The sequence below is a fragment of the Cyprinodon tularosa genome, unplaced genomic scaffold, assembly GCF_016077235.1.
Source record: "Cyprinodon tularosa strain WSP-4 unplaced genomic scaffold, ASM1607723v1 ctg556, whole genome shotgun sequence".
In the NCBI taxonomy this organism is placed as follows: Eukaryota; Metazoa; Chordata; class Actinopteri; order Cyprinodontiformes; family Cyprinodontidae; genus Cyprinodon; species Cyprinodon tularosa.
In genome coordinates, this window is record NW_024039292.1 from 67,040 (window position 1) to 91,571 (window position 24,532).

Below are 24,532 nucleotides of genomic sequence, written 5' to 3' on the forward strand. Positions count from 1 at the left end.
AAGTGTGGAGAATGGCTCTAGGCTTACCGCACCGTGACGTCACTGCTGGAAGATGGCAGGAGGGAGGGGTTACTATATTTGGGTAAAAATGGCCGCTTCCAGACTCTGTGATCGCGATGAAAAATATTTTAATTTTTTTTACCGATTAACTCTAAATTCATCAAATCGATGCAAACGTATTAGTTTTAGTTCTAAATAGTGATCCATTGATTATTCTTTGCTGACCGGACTTTTCCTTTATTCTCAAAATTTCCAGCATACTAACAAAGTCCCAAACGAAAGCATGAAATGTCATAAATAAAATCTAAACTCACTGCAGTTGTCTATCACCAAAGAGCTGAGTGGTATTTCCCCATCGCCGGACAAACAGAACAACATCTGGCTGTAGACGTCGCCACGATCATCGTTCTGCCACTGCTGCAGCCAATAGAGGTCACACGAGCAAATCAGAGGGTTTTCCCTTAAAATCCTAAAATAATGAGCACAAGAAAACCAACAAGTGAAGGATTTAGAATTGCTTTATAACTCGGATTTCAATCAGCATAAGCTCAACCAGTTTTCTAGTAAACTTTAAAAAGCAAAACTAATTTAAAAAAGCTAGCTTGATTCTAACCTCAACAGAAACTCAAGTCAGGCACAAGATAATCCACAAACAAAATAAGAAAGTTTGCTGTTGTGACAAAATTGGTCCAGAAAAGAGGAAGATCTAAGAAATAGTCATCAAAATGCAACAGGAACAATTTTCCTTCCTTCCATCCATCCATCAGGAATGAAATGCTCTCCAGCTCCTCCTGGGGAATCTTAAGGCATTTCAAGGTCAGATGGAATAAGTGGTCCTTCCAGGGAGAGGACTCTGCACCCTGCCAATGGGATATACCCAAAAGCTCAACGTGAGGCATTGAGGCCTGCATCCTCATCAGATACTCAGGCCAGAGTCCTGCATGGGTCGGATTTTTCAAACCATCCACCCACAAACCGAGACTCGAACCTCGAAAAGATTGGAATATAGATTGTATGGTAGATTAAGACCTTGTACAGTAAATATCCACTTATTAATAAGCAAGTGAAGAAACACATAAGCAATAAAAGTCACTGAAGATCGAGCACCTATGCTATCATCTCTATCGTAAAACACTATTTAAGATCTTTTTCCACCTCTTATGATCTTTTTTATTTTTAGAGAACATTAGCCTTGTGTGTCGCTGATCTGAATGCTCAAATGACAGCGGAATCACATTTCTTATTCACTTTGGGCTGGTTTGGCTTGAAAATTGCTCTCCAAATGCTAGTGGCAACCTTAATGCTGTCCAAAAAAGTAAAAAAAAAAACATCCACTGGACTTTGTTTCCAAGTTTGAAGACATTTCTCTTCCCATCCAGGAAGCTTTTTCAATTCAAAATGTTGGAAAATGCATTGAGTTTAAGGGTTTATAGAGTAGCCCAACAGAGCCTTGTTTTTGTTTAGAAAAGATGCAAACAGTGAATTACAGCGCTCTCAAAGTATTCAGCTGCTAATGGTGGATTACCATTTAATTCAGTTTAAATTATCCTTTCTAAAATTTCTAATTAGAATAAAACTAGACAGAATCCGTATTGTTTTATGTTCTCTCTACACTGGAAAAAAAAATCGAAATCTAGATAAGTAATTTTTTCTTAAAATAAGTGCATTTTTTCTTAAATTGCAGATGCAAGTGAGACACTTTGCCAATGGAACAAGACTATTTACATTTAAAATAAGAAAAAAAAACAATTGCATCTTATTTCAAGTACATATTATCTAATTACCTTATCTTAAGAGTATAAATCCTCATTCCATTGGCAAATCATCCCATTTACCTACTCAAATTAAGGGTAAATAAACTCAATTTAAGACATTTTGACTTATTTCTAGATCGTTTTTGCAGTGTCCCAACACAGAGAGCAAAAGAGAAGAATCACCCTATTCCCTATGCATTGAAATGTTTTTGTAAAGAATACTTTCTAAAAGTTATTTAACATGATTGTACAATGTAGAACTTAAACTTTTTTAGTTTTTATTAAAAATAGGATTTTTTTGACACCAGGAATGTTTTACCGGTCATCTCTCATCTTTATGATCAAAACAAAATCCATAATGAATGGAATGAGGCTGGTAGGTTGGAGCTGTATTCTATCAGAGCCCATTGATTGATTCTTTTGTGGGGTTCATGGACAGAATCTGAAGTTGAAGTTGGCAGAGTAGGAAGTTGAACTTTGGGTGGTCAGGGTCGGATTCTGGCTCTTTGCAGACACACAGTTAGCATATTTTAGCGCTGAACTGGGATAATGCCTTTTATCATTATAGATTAAAAGATTTAAGTATTAAGCAACAACAACAAAAAGAAATGTAAGAAATTGTTCATTAAAGTCATTAGAATGGAGAACAATTTAAAAGCCTCAAAAACAAATAATCAGTTTAAAATCACAGGTATATCTGGGAAACGTAAAAAGAGATGAAATAAGGAATATTGAAAGAATTTTATCTTAACTTCCAGCTATGTTTTTATTCACCATTAAAATAAAGTATTTTGCAGAATTGGAAACTGACTCACAGGTTGAGCAGAGGGAGAAAATGAAACACTCTCCAGCTGATATGTTCCAGGGTGTTGGACGCCAGGTTGCTGTGAAAGAAAAAGAAAACAGAACAAGATTTATTTAACTTGTCAAACAGTAACAGAGCTGGAAGTTCTAACACTGCTTGCCTGATTCTAACAGGTTTTTCAGTAACAGATCGGTCATTTCTAAGCAACAAGATAAGAAGAAGATCAATGGACAGATGTAAACTTCCACTTGCTTACTTTAGGGTTTGAGGAGGAGCGTAAATGTTTCCACAAAGACAAAGTAACATGAGAAACCCTTAAGGAAAATATGCTATTTTCAATCACTGAACTGTGGTGCTGGATTTGAGTCAGTGGAAAGCATTAATGCATCCAAACAGGTTCTGATCAATTACCTTGGCAGGTACTTCAAACCGAGTGGGACCAACAGTCATGAACATGCTGCCAGCACACCTCTGCTCAGTGCTCAGTACATTAGCTAATTAGTGCTTCTATACAAACAGTTCTTCTTATAGCAACACTGTCTGCTATAACTGGCAAAGGTTTATCCTGTCCTTAGTAATGACTTAGATTAATCAGTAATGATGTTAAATATAATAAAAACCTCAAATAAACATCGATAAACACTTTTTCTTGTTATAGAAAGTCACTGAGTCACGTTTTGCAGCCCCCAAAATTTTCATAAACCGCCTGGATATACAAAATCTCTCCCAATTTGAACAAAAGTTTATTGATCTCTTTTTTACCCATAGACGGCCATCCTAAACTGCCAGATTGGGAAACAACCCAACCTGGCAACAATGTAGATAAGACGGGAAACGTCAGCCTTTAGATGCAAAACCCCATCATGCACCGCAACATATTTTTACAAAATATTCAAACATAAATTCTCCAAATATAAGAGGAACAGGTTTGGTTCAAAGATCGCATTTTAGTTTTATTATAATTTAGTTTGTTGCAAGGATTTTACATTTTGATTTTACAGTCAAGAAATAGAAAATTACACCATATGCCAGCCGTCACAAGGATGTGCATTAGAGACTGACATTTTTTCGGGAATCCCACGGGTCACGGGATTCCCGTGGGATTCCCGTGGGATTTTCCGTGGGATGGGAGTCAGTATTAGTAACGATCACGTGATTGGGACGGTACAGGATTAAACATTAACGGGAGCAGACGGGAGCGGGAGCAAACAAATAGTAACTAAAAAAAACTAGGATCGATGCCAAAAAATAAAATAAAATAGAAAGAAAAAAAATCCAGTACTGGCGCCGCCATTTTGTAGTACATTATAATGCGAGTCAAAAAAACTACACAACCCAAAAACCAACAGTGCTTCCGCTCTGAGTCTTTCACCCGCGCTTAAAAAGCAACAAATTCAGATTCAATGTATATATATATATATATATATATATATATATATATATATATATATATATATATATATATATAAATACAAAATCTGAGGTCTTTCAACCATCTCTTGAAGTTTTGAAAATGGTGAAAGACGTGTAAAAATCCTAAAAATAAAAAAGTCCAAAAGAAGTAAAAACCATAGGATCCTAAGAAAGCCAGCTGAACTACAATAAGAAAATCCATTTCCTTTGAAGAAAAAGGAAGGACCATTACTGCTCCAACCTAAAACTCATAATTATTTACGTTTACACATAATTTGACCAGATAAATCAAACACTTTGTCCCTGCATGCCGGGGTCTCGCTCGTATTATAACTGCGATTTTTTGGTCAATCCTCTCAGGCCACTTAAATATCATCACAGCGGAGCTCAAATGATCCTCAGACTTTGAGAGGCTGTAAATAAACCTCCCTCAGAAGATAACAGAAAGCCACACTGGGGAGCGTGTGCATGGAAACCAGTACATAATCACTGTGACAGGGCCATGGGTTCAATTATTTGTTTTCCTTGCTCCCAAAAGTTCATGTCAGATGGTTTAGCCATTGGGGCTTATCCATTACCGGCTCAATTCCTCCTGGAGTCCGCGGGGGGAAGAGCCAAGCCGGGAATAGCAGCTCGATCACTTTTAGCTGCTGTTGAGAAGAAATATTAGCAAATCTGGGAGGTTTGTGTTTAGATGAGAGCAGAAGGAGAAAATGTTTTTACTGATTTGTTTTTTTCCTCTCTTTCAGAGCTCATCTGTGGCAGAAACCCCCCACTCTCCCTGCAAGCCTAGCTGGCCCCTCTCCCACAGTGAAATATTGATTAAGTGATAATGGACCCTTAGTGGAGTGTATTTATTATGCATCAGTTGTCGATAATCCGCCAAAGTGAGCGAGTAAAAGGTGACTGGTGGATGTCTTCTCCAATTTCTTGAGCCTCCCAGCTCCCCTCCGCCTTCCCGACCAACATCTCTGGTCCCTTGGAAAAAAAAAAACACTCGTCTTTCAGATAAACAACACTGGACATGTTGCACACGCTCAGTAAAACGACGAGGACAAGATGGTGCCGATAAGAGTCAGCTGTTGGTGGATGGATGGATCCGATGGCTTCATTTGATATGTTTCAGTCAAGATGTGAGGCCAGACGGTCCGAAAGGAAAACAAATGAAAACAGTATCAATGAACTTAAAAGGGCATCGCAACAGCAGCGTGTTTCTGAATCCGTTGGTCAAAATGATCCATGACGAAAACTAAGCATTTAATATGTTTTTTTAATGATTTTCACTCTATGGTACATAAGTATTTTGATCACTTTATCATTAAATCTTTGGTAAGGATTTTATGAGCTAGACCATGTGGTGGATATATGTTAAATAATGTCTTCTTTTCATTTTATTCTGCCCAACAGGAAAAGAAAACTATTTAGTGCATCGTTATTCAGCCCCCATTCGGATACTTCAAAATTTCTAAACCCTTGATGCCTATTGTTGCTAATTTGCAACAAACCGTTTGAATTACGCACGCAGCTATGATAGCATGTGGATTCCCCCAATGTGAGTTATTTCACATTCAGTGTGGACCTAGGAACCTTTGGCAAGCTGCTTTTTGTGTTACAACTGGTTCCTAAAGCCGCGCATACACTACAGTTTTTTCAATCGTTGCACGCAGCTACAGCTCACACTGTACGAACAAACCAAAGGGTTTAAAAGTTCACAGCTCGCGATGTATGTTCTCACACTGTGCGACCCGACGCTCTGATGTGATCTACCTGCTCACACGTCTACCACCACGACGGACTCTGCAGTGAGATGGCGCTGGTCGGACTCGTCTATCCGGATGCTAAATAATTACAAGTGTTATTGAGTTTGTATAAGAGATTGATCTCTTTTCAGGAAAACAAACCGGAGAGAGAAAGCTTCAAGGTTTAGACACAGAATGTACATTTAACACTGCACTAGACGGACAAAACATCCTGCAGGATCTCTCAACACCCATTTTTGCATGCAAAAAACTTAAAAACGCATCAAGCTGCTGTCTGAAGGTCTAAGAAATTTGCTAGAGAACATTAAAGAACAAAGAGCACAGAACACAGCAGTTTTAATCCACTTAAGTTGCTGGATCATGGGGGAGCCGGTGCCTCCAGTGGTCATTGGGTCACCAGTGCTGTTCAACCCATTATGAAACCAATAACCTCCTAAAGCATGACTGTCCACCTTGGACAGCATGAACTAGAGTAGCAGCCTTCAGGGACATGGTTTTACATAGTTAATTGGCTTCTCTAAATTCTCCTTAAGTGTGAGTGTGTGTGTGAATGATAGTTTGTCTCTGTGTTGCCCTGCGATGGACTGGTGACCTGTCCAGGGTGGACCCCGCCTCTCGACCGTAGACAGCTGGAGATCGGCACCAGCACCCTTCGCAACACCAGCTGGGTTGAAGCGAGACAGAAAATGGATGGAAGGATTTTGCTTTTCTTCAGCAGGCACAAGAAACAGATTGGAAATGACTATAAGGTGGGAAAAAATAAATACAGGAATAAAGTGACAGTTGAAAGCTAAAAAAAGATCAGTGATTGTGGCAAAGGTTCAACTTTGAACCCCAGTTGGCCTCGGCATATGGCCGCTCACACTGAGCCTGGAGGTTTCTTCCTGTTAAAAGGGAGTTTTTCCTCTCCACTGTCGCTACAAGCATGCTTAGTGTGAGGGATTGCTGAAGAGTCAATGAGTCGATGCAATCAACTGGTTTTCCTTAGATAGAAAACTTTGAATCAATCTGACTGGATGATCTGGTTGAACTGTAAAGTGCCTTGAGATGACATGATGTGAATTGGCGCTATAGAAATAAACAGAATTGAATTGAACTTCATACTGGACAACAACATAAAACACTCCGCCAAAGCAACAGAAATTATTTCCATCATGGCATGTCCATCTGTTTAAGTGGCTGAAGGTCCAAACCAAAATACCCCCAAGAATCTGCAAAAAGACATGTCTTTAAAAAGAAAGTGGAGAGTTTCCCCAGAATGGAAAACATGTTCAACCTGTAGACGTGCAAAGCAGCTGGAGCAACATCCTTAAAAGACAATTCACTGGAAAAACAATCTAGAAATAAGTAAAGGTTTCTTAAATTAAGTGTATTTACCCTTAATTTGAGTAGGTATATGAGATAGTTTGCCAAATTTCTACTCTTAAAATAAGATAATTAGATAATATACACTTGAAATAAGACAATGCAATTGTGTTTTCTTATTTTAAGTGTAAATTGTCTCATTCCATTGGCAAGATGTCACCTTTACTTCCTTAATTCAAGAACAAATGCACTTATTTTAAGAAAAAAATTACTTATCTAGATTTCGATTTTTTTCCAGTGTTCAGATTTAAAATAAGAAAAAGTAATTGTATTGTCTTATTTCAAATGAATATTATCTAATTTTCTTATTGAAAGAGTAAAATACCCATTCCATTGGCAAATCATCTGATTTACCTACTAAAAATAAGGCTAAATATATTTAATTTAAGATAATTTTTTACTTCTTTCTAGATTGTTTTTGCAGTGTAGTTAGTAGAAAGGTTTTGTTGCATGCTATCATTTTCATTTATACACTAAAACCCTGGAGAATATGCTTAAACAAAATAAGTTATGTGGTTTCCATAAGTTTGATCTATTTTAGGCTCAGTAGCAGAAAAACTTAAATGTAATCTCACAATCTTTTCTAACCTAACTGTGGAAGAACAAGGCTGCAAATTTGGAGACATAAGTTAACGTTTACTTATTATTAAGTTTAACTTGATTTTACTGTTAGAATTCAACATTGACCTAAGTGGGGTTTTTTTTTTAATTACGTCTCCAAATTATTCATTAATTGACTTAAACTGACTTAAACTCTAGACGTGCAAAGCAGCTGGAGCAACATCCTTAAAAGACCTGCTTAAATTCATCGTTGTTTGAGTAAAAATGTTCATATAGATTTTAATGGCAATGAATACTGCTGAACAAAAACAGTTAAAACTATTTTCTAATCTTTGAATTAGAGGACTTTTTTTCTGGGAACAATTAATTGTTTTGGTGCCCCCCCACCATCACCCCTCCTTTTTTCTTCACTTCAAAAACGATCTAGAAATAAGTAAAAATTTCTTAAATTAAGTGTATTTATCCTTATTCTAAGTATGTAAATAAGATAGTTTGCCAATGGAATGAGTATCTTTACTCTAAAAATAAGATAACTAGAGAATATGCACTTGAAATAAGACAATGCAATTGTGTTTTCTTATTTTAGGTGTAAATTGTCTTGTTCCATTGGCAAAATGTCTCTTTTACCTCCTCAATTCAAGAACAAATGCACTTATTTTAAGAAAAAATTACTGATCTAGATTTCGATTTTTTTCAGTGTTTGCATTGTTAGTTGATTAATTCAGAAAGACTTCAAATATGAACATTAAAGAGATGACAAGCAAATAGAGCCAAACCACAGCATATATGGATAGATAGCTCCTCTTTCTCAACCAAAACACTTACACATACTGCAGCTTGAGGTTTCTTTGAAAAGCATTTGGAGAGATAAGCCTCAGTTTACACGATGTGATGGTGCTGAAATGGAAAACAGAAAACAATTTTCAGAAATTCAGAGGAATCTTAAACCTAAATGAATCAACCAGGCTTTCCTTTGTTTGAACCAGAGGTGGGTAGAAAAAACAAACATTTTACTCATGCAAGAGTAACACTACTTCATCATATGTTGTCATATTTAAGAGTAAAAAAGGATTCGACCCAAGTATTCCAAAAAATTTAAACAATCCACTGGAGACGTTTCACTTCCCAGCTTTTTCAATTCAAAATGTCAGATATAGCGTTGAGTTTGAGGGTTTATAGAGTGAACCAAAAACAAAGGCTTGTTTTGGCTTAGAAAACATGCAAATAGAACAGGAAGAATGGATCCATCCCTTTGGAAGGGGGGTCGTTGGGGTTCTTTTTTTGCCTGCAATACCTGATACCTGTCTATGTCTCTGAAAGGGGGTCGTTAGAGGGAATTATTGGAGTAAAATATTCCTAAAAGTAAATTTTTGTTAAACAGTTACCCAAGTAAATGTAACTACTGTAGTTACTCCCCACCTCTGGTTTAAACGCACCCAACTTTTATTGCACTGTGATACTAACTTAAGTCAACATTGAGGATATTGAGCAGACACATTAAACTTTGCATTGTTGAAAGAAACATAAGAACAGAGATTTACAGCAGTGACAACAGGAGGTGATTTATTTGACTTCATCATTAGATCTTTATCCTAAGTTTAAGGAGAAGAAATGTGAATCACTTACAGATTTCTCAGCTCTCTGTAGAAAACAAGGTCAGTCTCTGTAATATTCTCCAGATCTGCTTGGTTTTCAATGTAGCTAAAAAAAAAGAAAAAGGAAAGATGTGAAATTATGAGTAACAATACAATTAGTCATGACCAAAAGCATTTGCTGTTGCTTGAGTAAATTTATTGTAAAATGACTTAAAGATTAAACCAAAGATATAATAAATATGCACTGGAAAAACGATCTAGAAACAAGTAAAAATTTCTTAAATTAAGTGAATTTACCCTAAATTTGAGTTGGTAAATGAGGTAGTTTGCCAATGGAATAAGCATTTTTACTCTTAAAATAAGAAGACTAGATAATATGCACTTGAAATAAGACAATGCAAATGCGTTTTCTTATTTTAGGTGTAAATTGTCTTGCTCCATTGGCAACATGTCTATTTTACCCCCTCAATCCAAGAACATATACACTTATTTTAAGAAAAAATTACTAATCTAGATTTAGTTTTTTCCAGTGATAACATGTGCAACAACCTGCATGGTTCTCTGCAGAGTTGAAAAGAACAACAGTTTAGGAGAAAAATGTATCTTAAATGACGTTTACTCATAAGATCTAATCTGCTAAGTAAGGAACGGTAAAATTGTTGTGCAAACAAAAGATTGTACATGCAAATAGTGAGCATGTTGGAGTTAAACTAAGATTACATACACATTAGGCAACAGGTGCAAAAACTGGTAGTCTCATGTTAAAGAGGATTTTTTGTTTGCAAATGGCTGTTCTTTATAAGTATGTGAGAGTAGAGTGGTCCGAAAAGAAGCTGCATTATGCAGCAGTACTGCACATAGATGGCAGGTATGATCGCCATGTGTAGACAATGCAGGAAGAGGAGAAGGGGAAGAACCATCTCTGTTAGTATGATTTAGAAAATCTCAGGACATCATGCCTATCGGGTGACTTTGAGGCACAAAGAGTCAGAAGGATCTGGATCACTACAGCTGTCATTGCTTCAGTTCCTGAGAACAAACTCATTCTAAAATGTCATCTTTCCAGACGACCATAATGCATTTTTTTTTTTATGGTTGGAAAAAATCTGCTCCTTAAAGACCGTGTTTATAAAGAGAAAGGAACAAAAAAATTATTTCTCAAAAGAGGATTTACAGAAAATCCAACAGAAGATGAGAGCTTTTTTCTCTCTCACTGCGATCATCATTTACACTTTTTTAGCTCCATAGATGTGTGAAAAGCTATGCTTAGATACTGTAAGTAAATAATCTCATAAACATCAAGAGATGCATGATGGTAAATGATTATTTTATAAAGAACCCAGGGACACAGAGAGACAGGAACCTGATGAATACAGCAGAGAACTGATGACAAGGGACCAACAAAAAAAAAAAAGAAATAAGGCAAGGTTTAGATAAGGACTAACTGTAAACTGCGGAGGATAATTAAGTGAAACATTTGAAATAACCAAAGAGCTCTGGTGAAGACCGGACACCGTGAAAGAGTTTAAAGGAATCTTGCTGTATTACACTAGGGTTCTTCTTTAGCCCACACTGCAAAAAATCAACATCTTGATAAGTAATTTTTTCTTAAAATAAGTGCATTTGTTCTTGAATTGAGGAGATAAAGGATACATCTTGCCAATGGAACAAGACAATTTAGATTTTAAATAAGAAAACACAATTACATTGTCTTATTTCATGTGAATATTATCTAATTATCTCATTTTAAGAGTAAAAATACTCCTTCCATTGGCAATTTGCACTTATTTCTAGATCGTTTTTCCAGTGCATAGATCACACTGCAAAAATGATCTAGAAATAAGTAAAAATTTCTTAAATTAAGTGTATTTACCCTTGATTTGAATAAGTAAATTTGACAATATGCCAATGGAATGAGCATTTTTACCCTTAAAATAAGATAATTAGATGAAATGCACTTGAAATAAGAAGATGCAGTTGTGTTTTCTTATTTTAAATCTAAATTGTCTTGGTCCATTGGCAAAATGCCTCTTTAATCTCCTCAATTTAAGAAGAGATGCACTTATTTTAAGAAAAATGACTTATCTAGATTTAGATTTTTTCCAGTGCAGGATCACATAGAACTTCTGAAGCTAGAGCACAGCGAAGAGTTGCTGCAGGCTGAGGCTGCGCAGATGACCTGCAATCCATTTCAGGTTTAATGGGTAAATGGTCCGCCCTTATAGAGCACTTTAACAAGTCGAAGGACTCTAACCTACATTGTAGCCACAGCTGCTCTGGGGCTCCCTGACAGAAGGCGCTCTGACCACTACATCAGACTGCGGTTGGTCAGGATTACGCTTACATATCCTGCACATTTAGGTGATCAGCATATAGAAAACATACTCATTAAGGCAAACATGCTGAATGGACTCCACCTGTTCACAGATATTGTTCTGGATGCACTGCAAAAAATTCAAATCTCAATAAGTGATTTTTTTCTTAAAATAAGTGAATTTTTTCTTGAACTAAGGAGGTAAGTGAGACACTTTGCCAATGGAACAAGATAATCTAAATTTAAAAGAAGTAAAAACAATTATATTGCCATATTACAAGTGTATATTATCTAATTATCTTATTTTAAGAGTAAAAATACTTATTCCATTGGCAAATCGTCTATTTTACCTGCTCAAATTAAGGGTAAATACACTCAATTTGATCAATTTTTACTCATTTTTAGATCGTTTTTGCAGTGTGCACTGCAAAAAATGGAAATCTAGATAAGTAATTTTTTTCTTAAACTAAGTGCATTTGTTCTTGAATTGAGGAGGTAGGTGAGACACTTTGCCAATGGAACAAGACAATTTATATTTAAAATAAGAAAAAGGAACTGCATTGTCTTATTTCAAGTGCATATTATACAATTACCTTATTTTAAGAGTAAAATACTCATTCCATTGGCAAATCATCCCATTTACCTACTAAAATTAAGGTTAAATACACTTGATTTGAGACATTTTTACTTATTTCTAGATCATTTTTGCAGTGTGCGGCTACACTGCAAAAAAAGAAAACTCAATAAGTAATTTTTTCCTTAAAATAAGGGCATTTTTTTTTTTTTTTACGAGGTGAGACATTTTGCCAATGGAACAAGACAATTTAGATTTAAAATAAGAAAAAGTAATTGTTTATTTCAAATGAATATTATCTAATTTTCTTATTCAAAGAGTAAAATACTCATTCCATTGGCAAATCATCTGATTTACCTACTAAAAATATGGCTAAATATATTTAATTTAAGATAATTTTTTACTTCTTTCTAGATGGTTTTTGCAGTGTAGTTAGTTTGCTATCATTTTCATTTATACACTAAAACCCTGGAGAATATGCTTAAACAAAATAAGTTATGTGGTTTCCATAAGTTTGACCTATTTTAGGCTCAGTAGCAGAAAAACTCTAAAATCTAATCTCACAATCTCTTCTAGCCTAACTGTGGAAGAACAAGGCTGCAAATTTGGAGACATAAGTTAACGTTTACTTATTATTAAGTTTAAATTGATTTTACTTTTAAACAGAGTTCACTATTGACTTACGTAAGTATTTTTTTTAAATTACGTCTTCAAATTATTCATTAGTTGACTTAAACTCTATCAGGCCACCCCTGTAATAGCATTAAGCCCTCCCTAGGGGGCGCATCCCCTACTTTAGGTAGACAAACACTAAACTATTAAATCATTAGAGGAAAAAAAATTTTTTTTTGCAGCTTCTATGATTACATTTTTTGAGGTATGGACATCTCAGATCAAAATAAGTTAAAAAAAATGGATTGATTTCATCGCAGTCTTCATGAGTAAGATTGAGATCAAATCTCAGGCATCAGAGATTGCAGCAGATTTAAGGATACGATAGAAGCAGCTGCCTTCTGTCGCCACCGGTCATAGAGGTGGAGTGCATTTTCACTGATCTGATTGAACTGTCTCTATAAAGTGCCTTCAGATGACATGTGCTGTGATTTGGTACAGTATCGACCATCTGAACCAAACTGAATCAATGAAGCAGGCTGCTGGACAGATATTTGTGAAGTTAAATATATGTGCTATTGCAGTTTTTACAACATTTCCAGTTATTTTAAATTCTGCAACCTCTGAGGGCTGTGCCACATGCATTAACTGACTAAATCTATAAACATTAGTGTTGGTATGCAGTAGTGTTTAGTGGATAGGTATATAATCATCCTGAAAAATGACATCATCATCATCAGGCTGATGGAAAGATCGAATATCCAGCTGTATAGTTCCTTTAGAGATATTTGCAGCCATCTAACTTGTCTTTTCTCCTGATATGCAGCCTCAATCTCTACGACTCTGCTACCAAACTGTTTGCATTTTGGGAAAGATGGTTTGAGAGAGGAGTGAAGAAGTCTTTTATATCAGTAGAGAGAAACCAACCCAAACACTTCAAGTTTCAACTTTTACAAACCCAGAGCCTGATGCCCAGTCAGCATCAAAATAATTCACATCTCCTTTGAACTGGATTTCAGATGAGCTGAACGGCTTTTTCTGTCATGATCTGGCCTGTTTGCTCCCCCCTAATTGGTTATTTCTCTCACCTGTTGTTTTCCCTCCCTGCCTCAATTATCATTTATTCCCCTCACCTGTTTCCTCTGGTTTATATTCAGTTCAGCCTGACCTTTCACTGCCAGGTCATTACTTGTCTTTCTGTTTAGCCTGTCTGTTACTTTTGTTCCTTGGTTCGTGTCCTGGATCCTGGCAGCCAGTGGAAAGAGGGTTTTAATGTTTGTCTCGTCTTCTGATCGTCCACTGTTCCTCCCCCGCGGAGTCCTCTGGGTTTTTGGCTCAATATGTGGGGAGGTTCAGTTTTTATCTCAGTAAGCCTGGCTCCAGGGAGGAGACCAGTTTAAAGTCCTGCATCAAGTTCCGGTTCCACGTCCTGTCTCGGCTACCCTCTTCCACTGAGCCTGCCTGCCTGTCTGCACCTGATCCTGTCTGCTCCTGTGCGTGACCACCTGGTCATGCTTCTGGTCCCAGTCAGACTCTGTACCCTCTTGGGAGCCTGTGGATGCCTGGAAGTCTGGATCCTGCCACCTGTTTCTGTTCCTGCCTGATCTGGATCCTGCCTGTTCTGTCTGTTCTAGCTCCCTGACCAGGATCGGCTTCCAGCATGACCTCTGGGACTGCAGCACTGGGGACATTCCTTAAAACTAGGTAAGCACACTTACCTGTGTTTCTCCCACTACAGTGTCTGAGATTGGGCGGTGCCCCGCCCCCCCGCCTGCAGTGTCCGCGAGCCACAGCTCCGCTTTTTGTTTAGTTTTATTTATTTAACTTTCCCACTGACTGTCTCTCCTTGAATGCTGGGTCCATCTGTCCTCTGTTCATGACATTTTCCAGTCAGCATAAACTCTGGGACTTCTCCCTCAACAGCTCGTTACAGCGAAGAGTGGAACGTTGTCAACCGTGAGATTTAAAATCCATTTGTTTTGTTCCTTCAGACCTTTTTAAAATGGATGACATGTTAGACTATATAATAGAGGAAAGAAATGATCAGTTAACATAGAGGCAAAAAAGCACCACTACTAACTCTGCAACCTTCAGTTTATACAAGGTTTACATTGAAACTTTTCAAGGCCTTTACATTCAGACCCTGAATTTGAGATAAAAGCAGAGTTTGAACTGAAAAGCAGGTTTGCTTCAGATAACAAGGATAAAGATGTTGCAGATGAAAAGGAGAGTAAAAGTCTAAACAGCTGAGAAACACGACGTGGTTTAAGCTGCATTTTCCACAGCGGGTAACAAAAGCCTGCAGAAAATCTTACCAACCAGCAGGAAATAGTAGAACGCACTGGATCCAACCTTCTAATGTAACAAGGACTTGTTGTTAAATGTGGCATTTAAGCAAAGCGTTACAAACAGATAAGACATTGATCAACTCTATCACTGCAAAGCATCCAGGTCATTTAGTAGGGGTGTGCATTGGCACTGCCCTCATGTTTCGATTTGATTACGATTCACCAGGTAACGATTCGATTCAATTCGATTCTACGATGCATTGCGATTCATTGCGATGCATCAAAATCCCATTGACTTCGTAAAATCCGAAATGTGCCCAGATATCTGCTGTCTAAGCTTTTGGTGGGTTTTTAATTAGGCCTACTCGGCTATCGCGGTCATCTCCCTCCGCCTCAGCCATCTTGATTGTTGTTGGCATGCCCCCGGAAGTAATTGAAACTTCACAACTTGTCCATTTGAGGCCAGAAAATAAACAGTGACATAATCGATTATGGCACGTTGCCACATCGATGCTGAATCGTGCAAGCCCCGCATTGCAATGCATCGCTGAATCGATTATTGTTGACACCCCTATCTGTGCTGCAGAATCCAAATCATCAGCCCTCCTCCACCTGTTTGACACAAGGCATGAGGTAAATTTTTTTTTTCTTTAAGCCCTGTAGTCCAGCTCCTTTTATAGATGTGCACACGATGTTGATGAGTTTTAGTCCATATTGGACAATGACTCACATCCTCTCCACGACACACTGGTCCAGCAGACGAGCTCCTTCAGCAGAAGACTCCTCCTACCCAGATGCACCACAGAGCGCCACAGGAAATCATTCCTACCTGTGGTCATCAACCCCCCTCTAAAATTGACATTTATGCACTATTTTTGCACGCCACATATTACTTTACTTGGATTTATCACTTTACTTGGATTTTCACTTTATTTGGATTTAGTTTTTACATATGCATAGATATATGTACAGATATATATACAGAAGAGCTATATGTGTATATATTTTATCTATTTTTATTCTTATTTTTTTATCTTTATTATATTGTATAGTTGGAGATGTGTATATATTATATAAAACTGTAAGTGGAGCGTGTAACAAAAGTAATTTCCCTCTGGGATTATTAAAGTACACTGGAAAAAATCAAAATCTAGATAAGTCATTATTTCTTAAAATAAGAGCATTTGTTCTTGAATTAAGAAGCTAAGAGAGGATTTTGCCAATGGGTCAAGACAATGTAGATTTAAAATAAGAAAACACAATTTTATTGTCTTATTTCAAGTGCATGTTATCAAATTATCTAATTTTAAGAGTAAAAATACTCCTTCCATTGGCAAACTACCTCATTTACCTACTCAACTTAAGGGTAAATACACTTAATTTAAGAAATTTGAACTTATTTCTATATTGTTTTTCCAGTGTATTTCTGATTCTGATTCTAATGATGATGATGAAGATGATGATGATTTAATCAAGCACATCTGATTGGATTTGATAACCTGTTGAATTCTATGAAGTTAAAATTCTGCCAAAAGTGTGCATGTGTAATAAAAACGCTCGTACATAAATTGCTCTCCACATACATTCTGAATGTTTTATGAATGCAGATTCAAACAGCTATTAGCCTGAAGATGCTTTGCTAACGTTACTATTCACACCCCGGTGTCACTACCCCATCCGTTCCGGAAGCACGATCCGTTCTGCGCATGCGCCATCATCCCATTTCCAGATATACATTCGGGTCGCCCTCGATTTTATTTTGTTAAAACAACCTAAATTAAGTTTTTTCCTCGCCAAAATAGTAATCGTACTAAAATATAACGTGTTTAAGGTTATTAATGTATTTCCTGAGAAAATAAATGCATTCAAATTCTGTTTTACACTGGAAAAAATCAAAATCTAGATAAGTCGTTTTTTTCTTAAAATAAGTGCATTTGTTCTTAAATTGAGAAGGTATAACAGACATTTTGCCAATGGAACAAGACAATTTACATTTAAATAAGGAAACACAATTGCATTTTTATTATTTCGAGTGCATTTTTATCTAAATATCTTATTTTAAGAGTAAAAATACTCATGCCATTGGCAAATCATCTCATTAACCTACTAAAATTAAGGGTAAATGCACTTAATTTGAGACAGTTTTACTTATTTCTAGATCGTTTTTCCAGTGTATCACTCGTCTCTGCCCGATCTGCAATGAAAACGGGATTTCTACGCTACTACCGGTAGCTAACTTTTTCGGCTTTGGATTTAAAAATAAATCCTTTTTTTTTTTAGCTTTATGTTTTCCTTTCATACTAACCTTATTCTATAGAGTGCATAATCTAAAATGCAGATAAACATGGTTTAATCATGTTTTGCCGGACTGCTCTAAGCATGTCCGATGGTGACGTCAGAGAAGCAGTTTAGCGAAGACAATGTAAAACGCATCAAAATTGTCTCACAGAAATCATAAAACTGTTCTTTTAAGATGTGTATTAGAGTTCTTTAATTAGTTAAGGATAGAAATAAGTAATTTTAGTGCCATAATTACATTATTTATGGACACCTGGATATATATCTGTTCGCACGTTTGCAAGACGGATCGTGCTTCTCGGACGGGTCAGGTCGTGACACCAGGAAGTAAAACAGTCCTTTTCAAGAGACAGAACTTCCTGAAAGAGCAGCCAATCAGAGGCAGCTGATTTCTCAGGTTGGCTCCTTCCTCAAATGGATATTGGAGCACAGAAACAGGTCCAGATGAGAGTAGGAGTGAATCTAGAGGAGCGTAAAAAGCAAAAGAAGGAGCCTGCATGGGTTTGGTGCATTAGGGCCCTATTGAACCTGCAATGCAAAACATTTGGAATGTGCATAGAGAGGATGATTACATGTGTTTAAAATAAAACTCCTGGTATGAGCATTTATTAAACCCTTTGACCAGAATTCTGACTTCATATTTTAAGTCTCTAGGCTGCAGAGAACTTAGAACATGGGGAAAACTTATTCTTTTACACTGGAAAAAAATCTAAATTTAGATAAGTCATTATTTCATAAAATAAGTGCATTTGTTCTTGAATTTGTAGGGTAAAAGACATATTTTAACTATGAAACAAAACAATTTACAATTAAAATAAGAAAACACAATTACAAGAATACTTATTTCAAGTGCATTTTAGCTAAATATCTTATTTTAAAAGTAAAAATACTTATTCAATTGGCAAATCATCTCATTTATGTACTAAAATTAAGAGTAAATTCACTTAATTTGTGAAATTTTTACTTATTTCTAGATCGTTTTTCCAGTGTATTCATTTTCTCTGCAAAAAAAATTGAATTTAATCTTTAAAACCTAAAATATAAGATAATTATCAGAAAATGCAACGCTTTTACTAAAAGTTTCGTTGAATATTGAAAGCATTCATTTATTTTAATAGGCATATCTGTACATTTATTACAAATGTTCTTTTCACTTGTGTCTGATTGTAAAAGTCAGGTTTTTTTAAGAGCAAAACCATCACAGTGATGATGTATGACAGTTATTCTTAAAAAAATATATTTTCCTATGTTTTCAGCAGGTAAATAAAACAATTTACCAAATTCACTGCAAGAAATGTAATTGTAAATGTGTATTTTTCATTGTTTTCAAAAGATAAACAAGACATTTACCAATGGAATAAGTGCATCATATCTAATTATCTCAATTAAAGTGCAAAATTCCTGATTTTATATATAGATCATTCTATTTCAATGCTCAGAATAAGGGAAAACATACAAGAACTTCAAAATCTGCTTTTGCAGTCTTTAAAAGTTGGAGTTTTTTTAAAACCTCGTCTCATGTTCTCTGACCGTGTTTCTTTAATTTTCCAAAGCTTTCTCAGATCCATGCCTATAAATAAGGTTGACTGAAGGCTCAGTCTGTAATTCTTTCACTCCGAAGTGTGAAGAGTAGACGGGGAATATAAAAGGATTGGTCGAATAAAGATATTCTCTGTAGCGTACTTGCTGTACTTTAAGCAGATGGCATTGTTTCAAGTTTCCACTTCCCTGTTTGTCAGCTGCCACACACAAGACGTTTATATGCATGTTTGATTGACTCACGCTGCAGTAATGTGATTACAGGGCAGGTGGGCCCAGGATCGCCCATCGGCCTTACTTATTGGATTGAGCCAAGTGGGTTGTATATCATCTATTGTTCCTGGGTGGGGGCATTGCCTGGCAATTCACAAAATTGAATTTATAACTCTGTGTATGATAAATTTCGGCCTCTGTCCTGCAGTTAATGGGCCCTTGTTTGTTCCACGCATCGCCTTGATTTCCCTGCACTGCCAATACTGAGAAGTGTTACTGTTTGCTGGCATGTAGGAGCAGCTCGGTAAACAGAAGCCTGCTCTCGTATTGATTGAACATCTGCGAGAGACGGTCTGAGCTCTGCGAAACGGCAGCAGATACAAGGAAATACCTCAGAGGTAGGCGAGAGAAAAGGAGGAAGGAAAGAGAAAGAGACTGACATATAGGAGAAAAGAAACTGGCAGCAAATTGACTTGCTCTGCTGAAAAAAAAAAGTGTTTCACAAATGTAGTTCCTTCTTAACAAGTGCTAATTGCTTGGATCCAGGTCCAGGAACAAAGAGAGAACAGCGTGTCGGTGCAGAGAGTGACATTTAGTTTTCCATGCTGGAGCTGATGGTGGGTTGCTTAATAATACAGCAGCTCTCTTCAAATCACAGGTGGTCACTTTGGGCTGCTTTTTCCAGGCAAAAGTTTTAAAAAGCCGACTCTGAATAAGAGTCCTACGCTGCAGACGCTGCCGAGCTGGAGGTCTCCAGTCTTAGTCGGGTTTTATTCAAACATATTCCCACTGCAGTTAATCTGTCCATCAGCCGGGTGATTATAGAAACAGGCCAAATGTTTGACTACAAAAATGCACCAACATCTATGTAAACCGACCATTGCACTGAAACATTCAGACAAAGAAGTTACACTTAAGCAACAAATGTTTCTAAGCGTACCGTTTTCTGTAAATTGCACCATTTTCAACCATAAATGGTTCTTGTTGTTGTTTTTTGTGTTTTTTTTTTATTTATTTTTTTTTATGGGAACTTAACAGCCTGTTCAGTTCAATGTGTGGGAAAGTTTAACCATTACAAAAAGTCTTAAAATGTTCCAAAAAGTCTTTCTGATCTTGTTTTGAGATCGATATACTTAACAAGAGCAGATTATAAAAGATTAATAATCTTGTTTTCAGAAAAATCTATTTAAAATAAGTGCAGTAATCTGCCAGTGGGGTGAGCACTGCAAAAAATCTAAATCTAGAGAAGTCATTTTTTCTTAAAATAAGTGCATTTGTTCTTGAGTTGAGGAGGTAAAAGATATATTTTGCCAATGAATCAAGACAATTTACACTTAAAATAAGAAAACACAATTGCATTGTCTTATTTCAAGTGCATATTATCTAATTATCTTATTTTAAGAGTAAAATTACTCATTCCATTGGCAAACTATCTCATTTACCTACTCAAATTAAGGGTGAATACACTTAATTTAAGAAATTTTTACTTATTTCTAGATCGTTTTTGCAGTGAGAGAACTGAACTTAGTGAGACTTCATGATTTCAAGAAGTCTCACCAAGTGCAACTGGCAGATTATTGTAGAATATTCTGAAAACGAGATTAATAATCTTACAGATTCCGCTCTTGTTTTGTATAGAAATCTAAAAACAAGTTAAAGACTGTTTGGCTTGAAATAAGCTTAAAAGACTTGGTTGATAGGTCTGTTGAAGCAGAAGTTGAATATTGAAATGTAGTTTCATACTGTAAAAGTACAAATTCTGAAAAAGCAAGAACTACTAATCCTGCAGATTTAGCCGAGGCTTTCTTTAGTAAATCAGATCAGAAATCGTATTAATACAAAGAAGCAACACTTTGAATCAATATTTGGTGCTGGTCCATCATGACAGCAGGCTGTAAAATGGAAATCTGAGAAACTCAATTTTTCTTCACTTAATTCAACCAATAAAGTAATCCAATTTACCAATGGAATGAGATTATTTTCATTTAAAATAAGAGAAAAAACATATTAACTTATTCCATGTCCACATCTATTTAGTTTTTAAGAGCAAAAAATCTTGCAGAGGAGACTACACTGCAAAAATGGTTTAGAAATAAGTAAAAATGTCCTAAATCAAGCATATTTACCCTTCATTTTAGTAGATAAATGGGATGATTTGCCAATGGAATGAGTATTTTTACTCTTAAAATAAGATTATTAGATAATATCCACTTGAAATAAGACAATGTGGTTACTTTTTCTTATTTTAAATGTAAATTGTCTTGTTCCACTGGCAAAGTATCTCACTTACCTCCTCAATTCAAGAACAAATGCACTTAGTTTAAGAAAAAATGACTTATTTAGATTTCCATTTTTGCACTGTAAAGACCTTTAAATGAGGACCTTCCCATAAAGGTCAAAAGATTAATCTACCAGGTTTATTTTTTTTCCACATCTTATCTTTTACATCCAACATATTTCTTATTTTATGACTTCATACTTAAACTTTACTTTCATTGTCTTATTTTATACTTTTAATTTTGTAAAAAAAAAAAAAAAAAAAAAAGACAAGTCTGGTCATGACAAGCTCCATACACTGCAAAAAATGAAGTGTGAATAAGTCTTTTTTTCTTGAAATGAAGGGATCTTCCCTTTACATGGGAAGGTAAGTAAGACAATTTGCAAATGGAAAAACATAAAATGAGAAAATTACAGCTACATTATCTTATTTCAAGGGTATATCAAATTATCTCATCTTGAGGAGAGAAACAATATTTCTTTTAGCAGGTTATCCTGTTAATCTTCCCAAATTAAGAGCAAATACGCTCATTTTACAAAATCTCATAATTTTACACTGGAAAAAACAATCCAAAAATAAGTACAAATTTCTTAAATTAAGTGTATTTACTCCTTAATAGGTAAATTAGATACTTTGATAAAAGAATGAGTATTTTCACTCTTAAAATAAGATAATTAGATAATTGAAATAAGACAATGCAGTAGTGTTTACTTATTTACACTGCAAAAACGATCTAGAAATAAGTCAAAATGTCTTAAATTAACTGTATTTACCCTTGATTTGAGTAGGTTAATAAGATGTTTTGCCAATGGAAGAGAATTGTTACTCTTAAAATAAGGTAATTAGATAATATACACTTGAAATAAGACAATGAAATAGTTTTTTTCTTATTTTAAATGTAAATTCTCTCGTTCCATTGGGAAAGTGTCTCACTTACCTCCTCAATTCAAGAAAAAACGCACTTATTTTAAGAAAAAATGACTTATCTAGATATCGATTTTTCCCAGTGTATATCTAAATTGTCTTATTCCATTGGCAAAATTTCTCATTTATCTACTCAATTCAAGAACAAATCCACCAGTTTAAGAAAAAATGACTTAGATTATTTCCAGAGTAGGTCAGTTTTTGCAGTGTACTACCAACCTCTGCTTCGTTTGCCTAAACTTGTCATATTCGTTCAACTTGGTTAGAGCTTGTTTTGCCTTGAGATCAACTTTTAAAGGAGATGCAAGACCAAATATTGCTCTATTTTCCTCAAACAAAAAGCTTTTGGTGGAGATTAGAGATGAAAAGTTTCATGTGGTTTTGTGAGGAATTATTCTAGATAAAACTAGATGATATTTCATCTCTCACTAGATTTTCTCTTTCCACCATCAGCAACCAGATAACCCAATAATAAACCCCATCTCTCCTCTATAGCAGTATTTTCCCCTTAATCTCAGCAGGCTGATAAATGAACTGCCAATGGCATGACTATTTTAATTCAGTTGTGTTATTGTTTCTTATATTAAGCATAAATCTTTTCATTCCAATGGCAAAGTGTCTTTCCTACCTGCTCAAATCAATGGAAAATACAATCATTTTACACTGTAAAAAAAAAAAACAATCTAGAAATAAGTAAAAAATTCTTCAATTAAATGTATTTACCCTTAATTTAAGTAGAGAAATAAGATTTTTGGGGTATTTTCACTCTTAAAATAAGTTAATTAGATTAGAATTGTTTTTCTTATTTCAAATTTAAATTGTTTTGTTCCGTTGGCAAAGTGTTTCACTTACCGCCTCAATTCAAGACAAAATGCATTTATTTTAAGAAAAGATTACTTATTTAGATTTCAATTTTTTGCAGTGTAGGAAAACTTTACTTACTCCACACTGGAAAAATGATCTAGAAATAAGTGCAATTTATTTTTTATTAAGTGTGTTTACCCTTAATTTGAGTAGGTAAATTAGATAGTTTGCCAATTTAATGAGTATTTTTTCTCTTAAAATAATATAATTAGATAAAATGCACTTGAAATAAGACAATGGAATTGTTTTTTGTCTTATTTTAAGTGTAAATTGCCTTGTTCCATTGGCAAAATGTCTCTTTTACCTCCTCAATCCAAATACACTTTTTTTAAGAAAAATGACTTGTCTAGATTTTGATTTCTTTCCAGTGCAGTTTTAATTTTTGCAGTGCAAATAACTTTAAACTCCAAAATGAACCCACAACTCTCAATAAAGTCACTCTGAGCAAAAACAGGGAAAAATTGGGATTCAGGGACAATAGAAATGAACTTTAAAAAGCAACTTTAAAGCACGTGGCTGCGTGCTTACTCGGGTAACATGCAGGGCGGGTAGGAGCCCATACTCACATTTCTGTCACATTATCACTCTCCTGAGGAGCCAGTGGTGGGATGCTGCTTATCCCGTTGGGCTCTAGGCACTGCATCATGGCAAAAGAGCAGCGGCAAGCGGACGGGCATCCTCCCAAAGTAGGTGCAGGCGACAGGCTGAGCAGGGTTAGCGCCAGGGGCAAAAGAAGCACCAGGACCCTGGGTGCCACGTCCATCTCTCTGAGTACCACCTGAGTGGTAGCAGCAGTTGGTGTCTGAGTGCTTCACCTAATGAAGAGTTAATGAAGAGTGGTGGAGAGCTTCCTCTCTGGCGGGGTTGAGATCCCAGCTGGTCAGGGTTTGATAGGGAGCCACAGCTGTAGTGAGCAGCAGGAGGGGCAGGCACACGAGCAGGCTGGAGGCCCCTGGGGACATGCTGGTGGTGGGCTGGAGCTTCTCCTCTTTACCTCCCTCTCTCCTCGTCTCCTTCACCATTAAGGGAGGAGCAACATATTAACATGGGCCAAAGTCACCAGACACCTCAGAGAGCATGATAAAGGCGGGGGGGGGGGGGGGGGGGGGGGGGGGGGGGGGGGGGGGGGGGTGGATAGGGGTGTGAGAGCAGACCCAAGAAGTCAGGGCTCCGGGGCACAGATTCTTCCTCCTCCTGCAGCATCATCATCATCATCCCTCTGCACTGATTGTTTATGAGTTCATGGTGGTTTACCATCACATATGTATTTATGCATGAGAAAATGGACGGTGTTTGGGGGGGCATTTGCTGCAAGCTCTTTGAACTCCTAACAGCACCGAGCAATGACCTGTTTATCTTTATCTTCAGGTGCAAT

The 24,532-nt window shown here is 36.2% G+C and overlaps 1 protein-coding gene across 1 annotated transcript in view; it reads right to left on the reverse strand.

Annotated features, from left to right (window-relative positions):
* Nucleotides 1-24,130, reverse strand: part of ntrk1 (neurotrophic tyrosine kinase, receptor, type 1) — an 85,654-nt gene extending 61,524 nt beyond the window's left edge. The window contains exons 1-5 of the mRNA XM_038305323.1: nucleotides 23,724-24,130; nucleotides 9,285-9,359; nucleotides 8,484-8,555; nucleotides 2,570-2,638; nucleotides 315-469 (exon numbers count right to left, since the gene is read on the reverse strand). Coding sequence (XP_038161251.1) covers nucleotides 315-469; nucleotides 2,570-2,638; nucleotides 8,484-8,555; nucleotides 9,285-9,359; nucleotides 23,724-23,920 — 568 coding nt within the window. The 5' untranslated portion in view covers nucleotides 23,921-24,130. The remainder of the gene's footprint in view (nucleotides 1-314; nucleotides 470-2,569; nucleotides 2,639-8,483; nucleotides 8,556-9,284; nucleotides 9,360-23,723) is intronic.
* Between the last annotated feature and the right edge of the window lie 402 nt (nucleotides 24,131-24,532).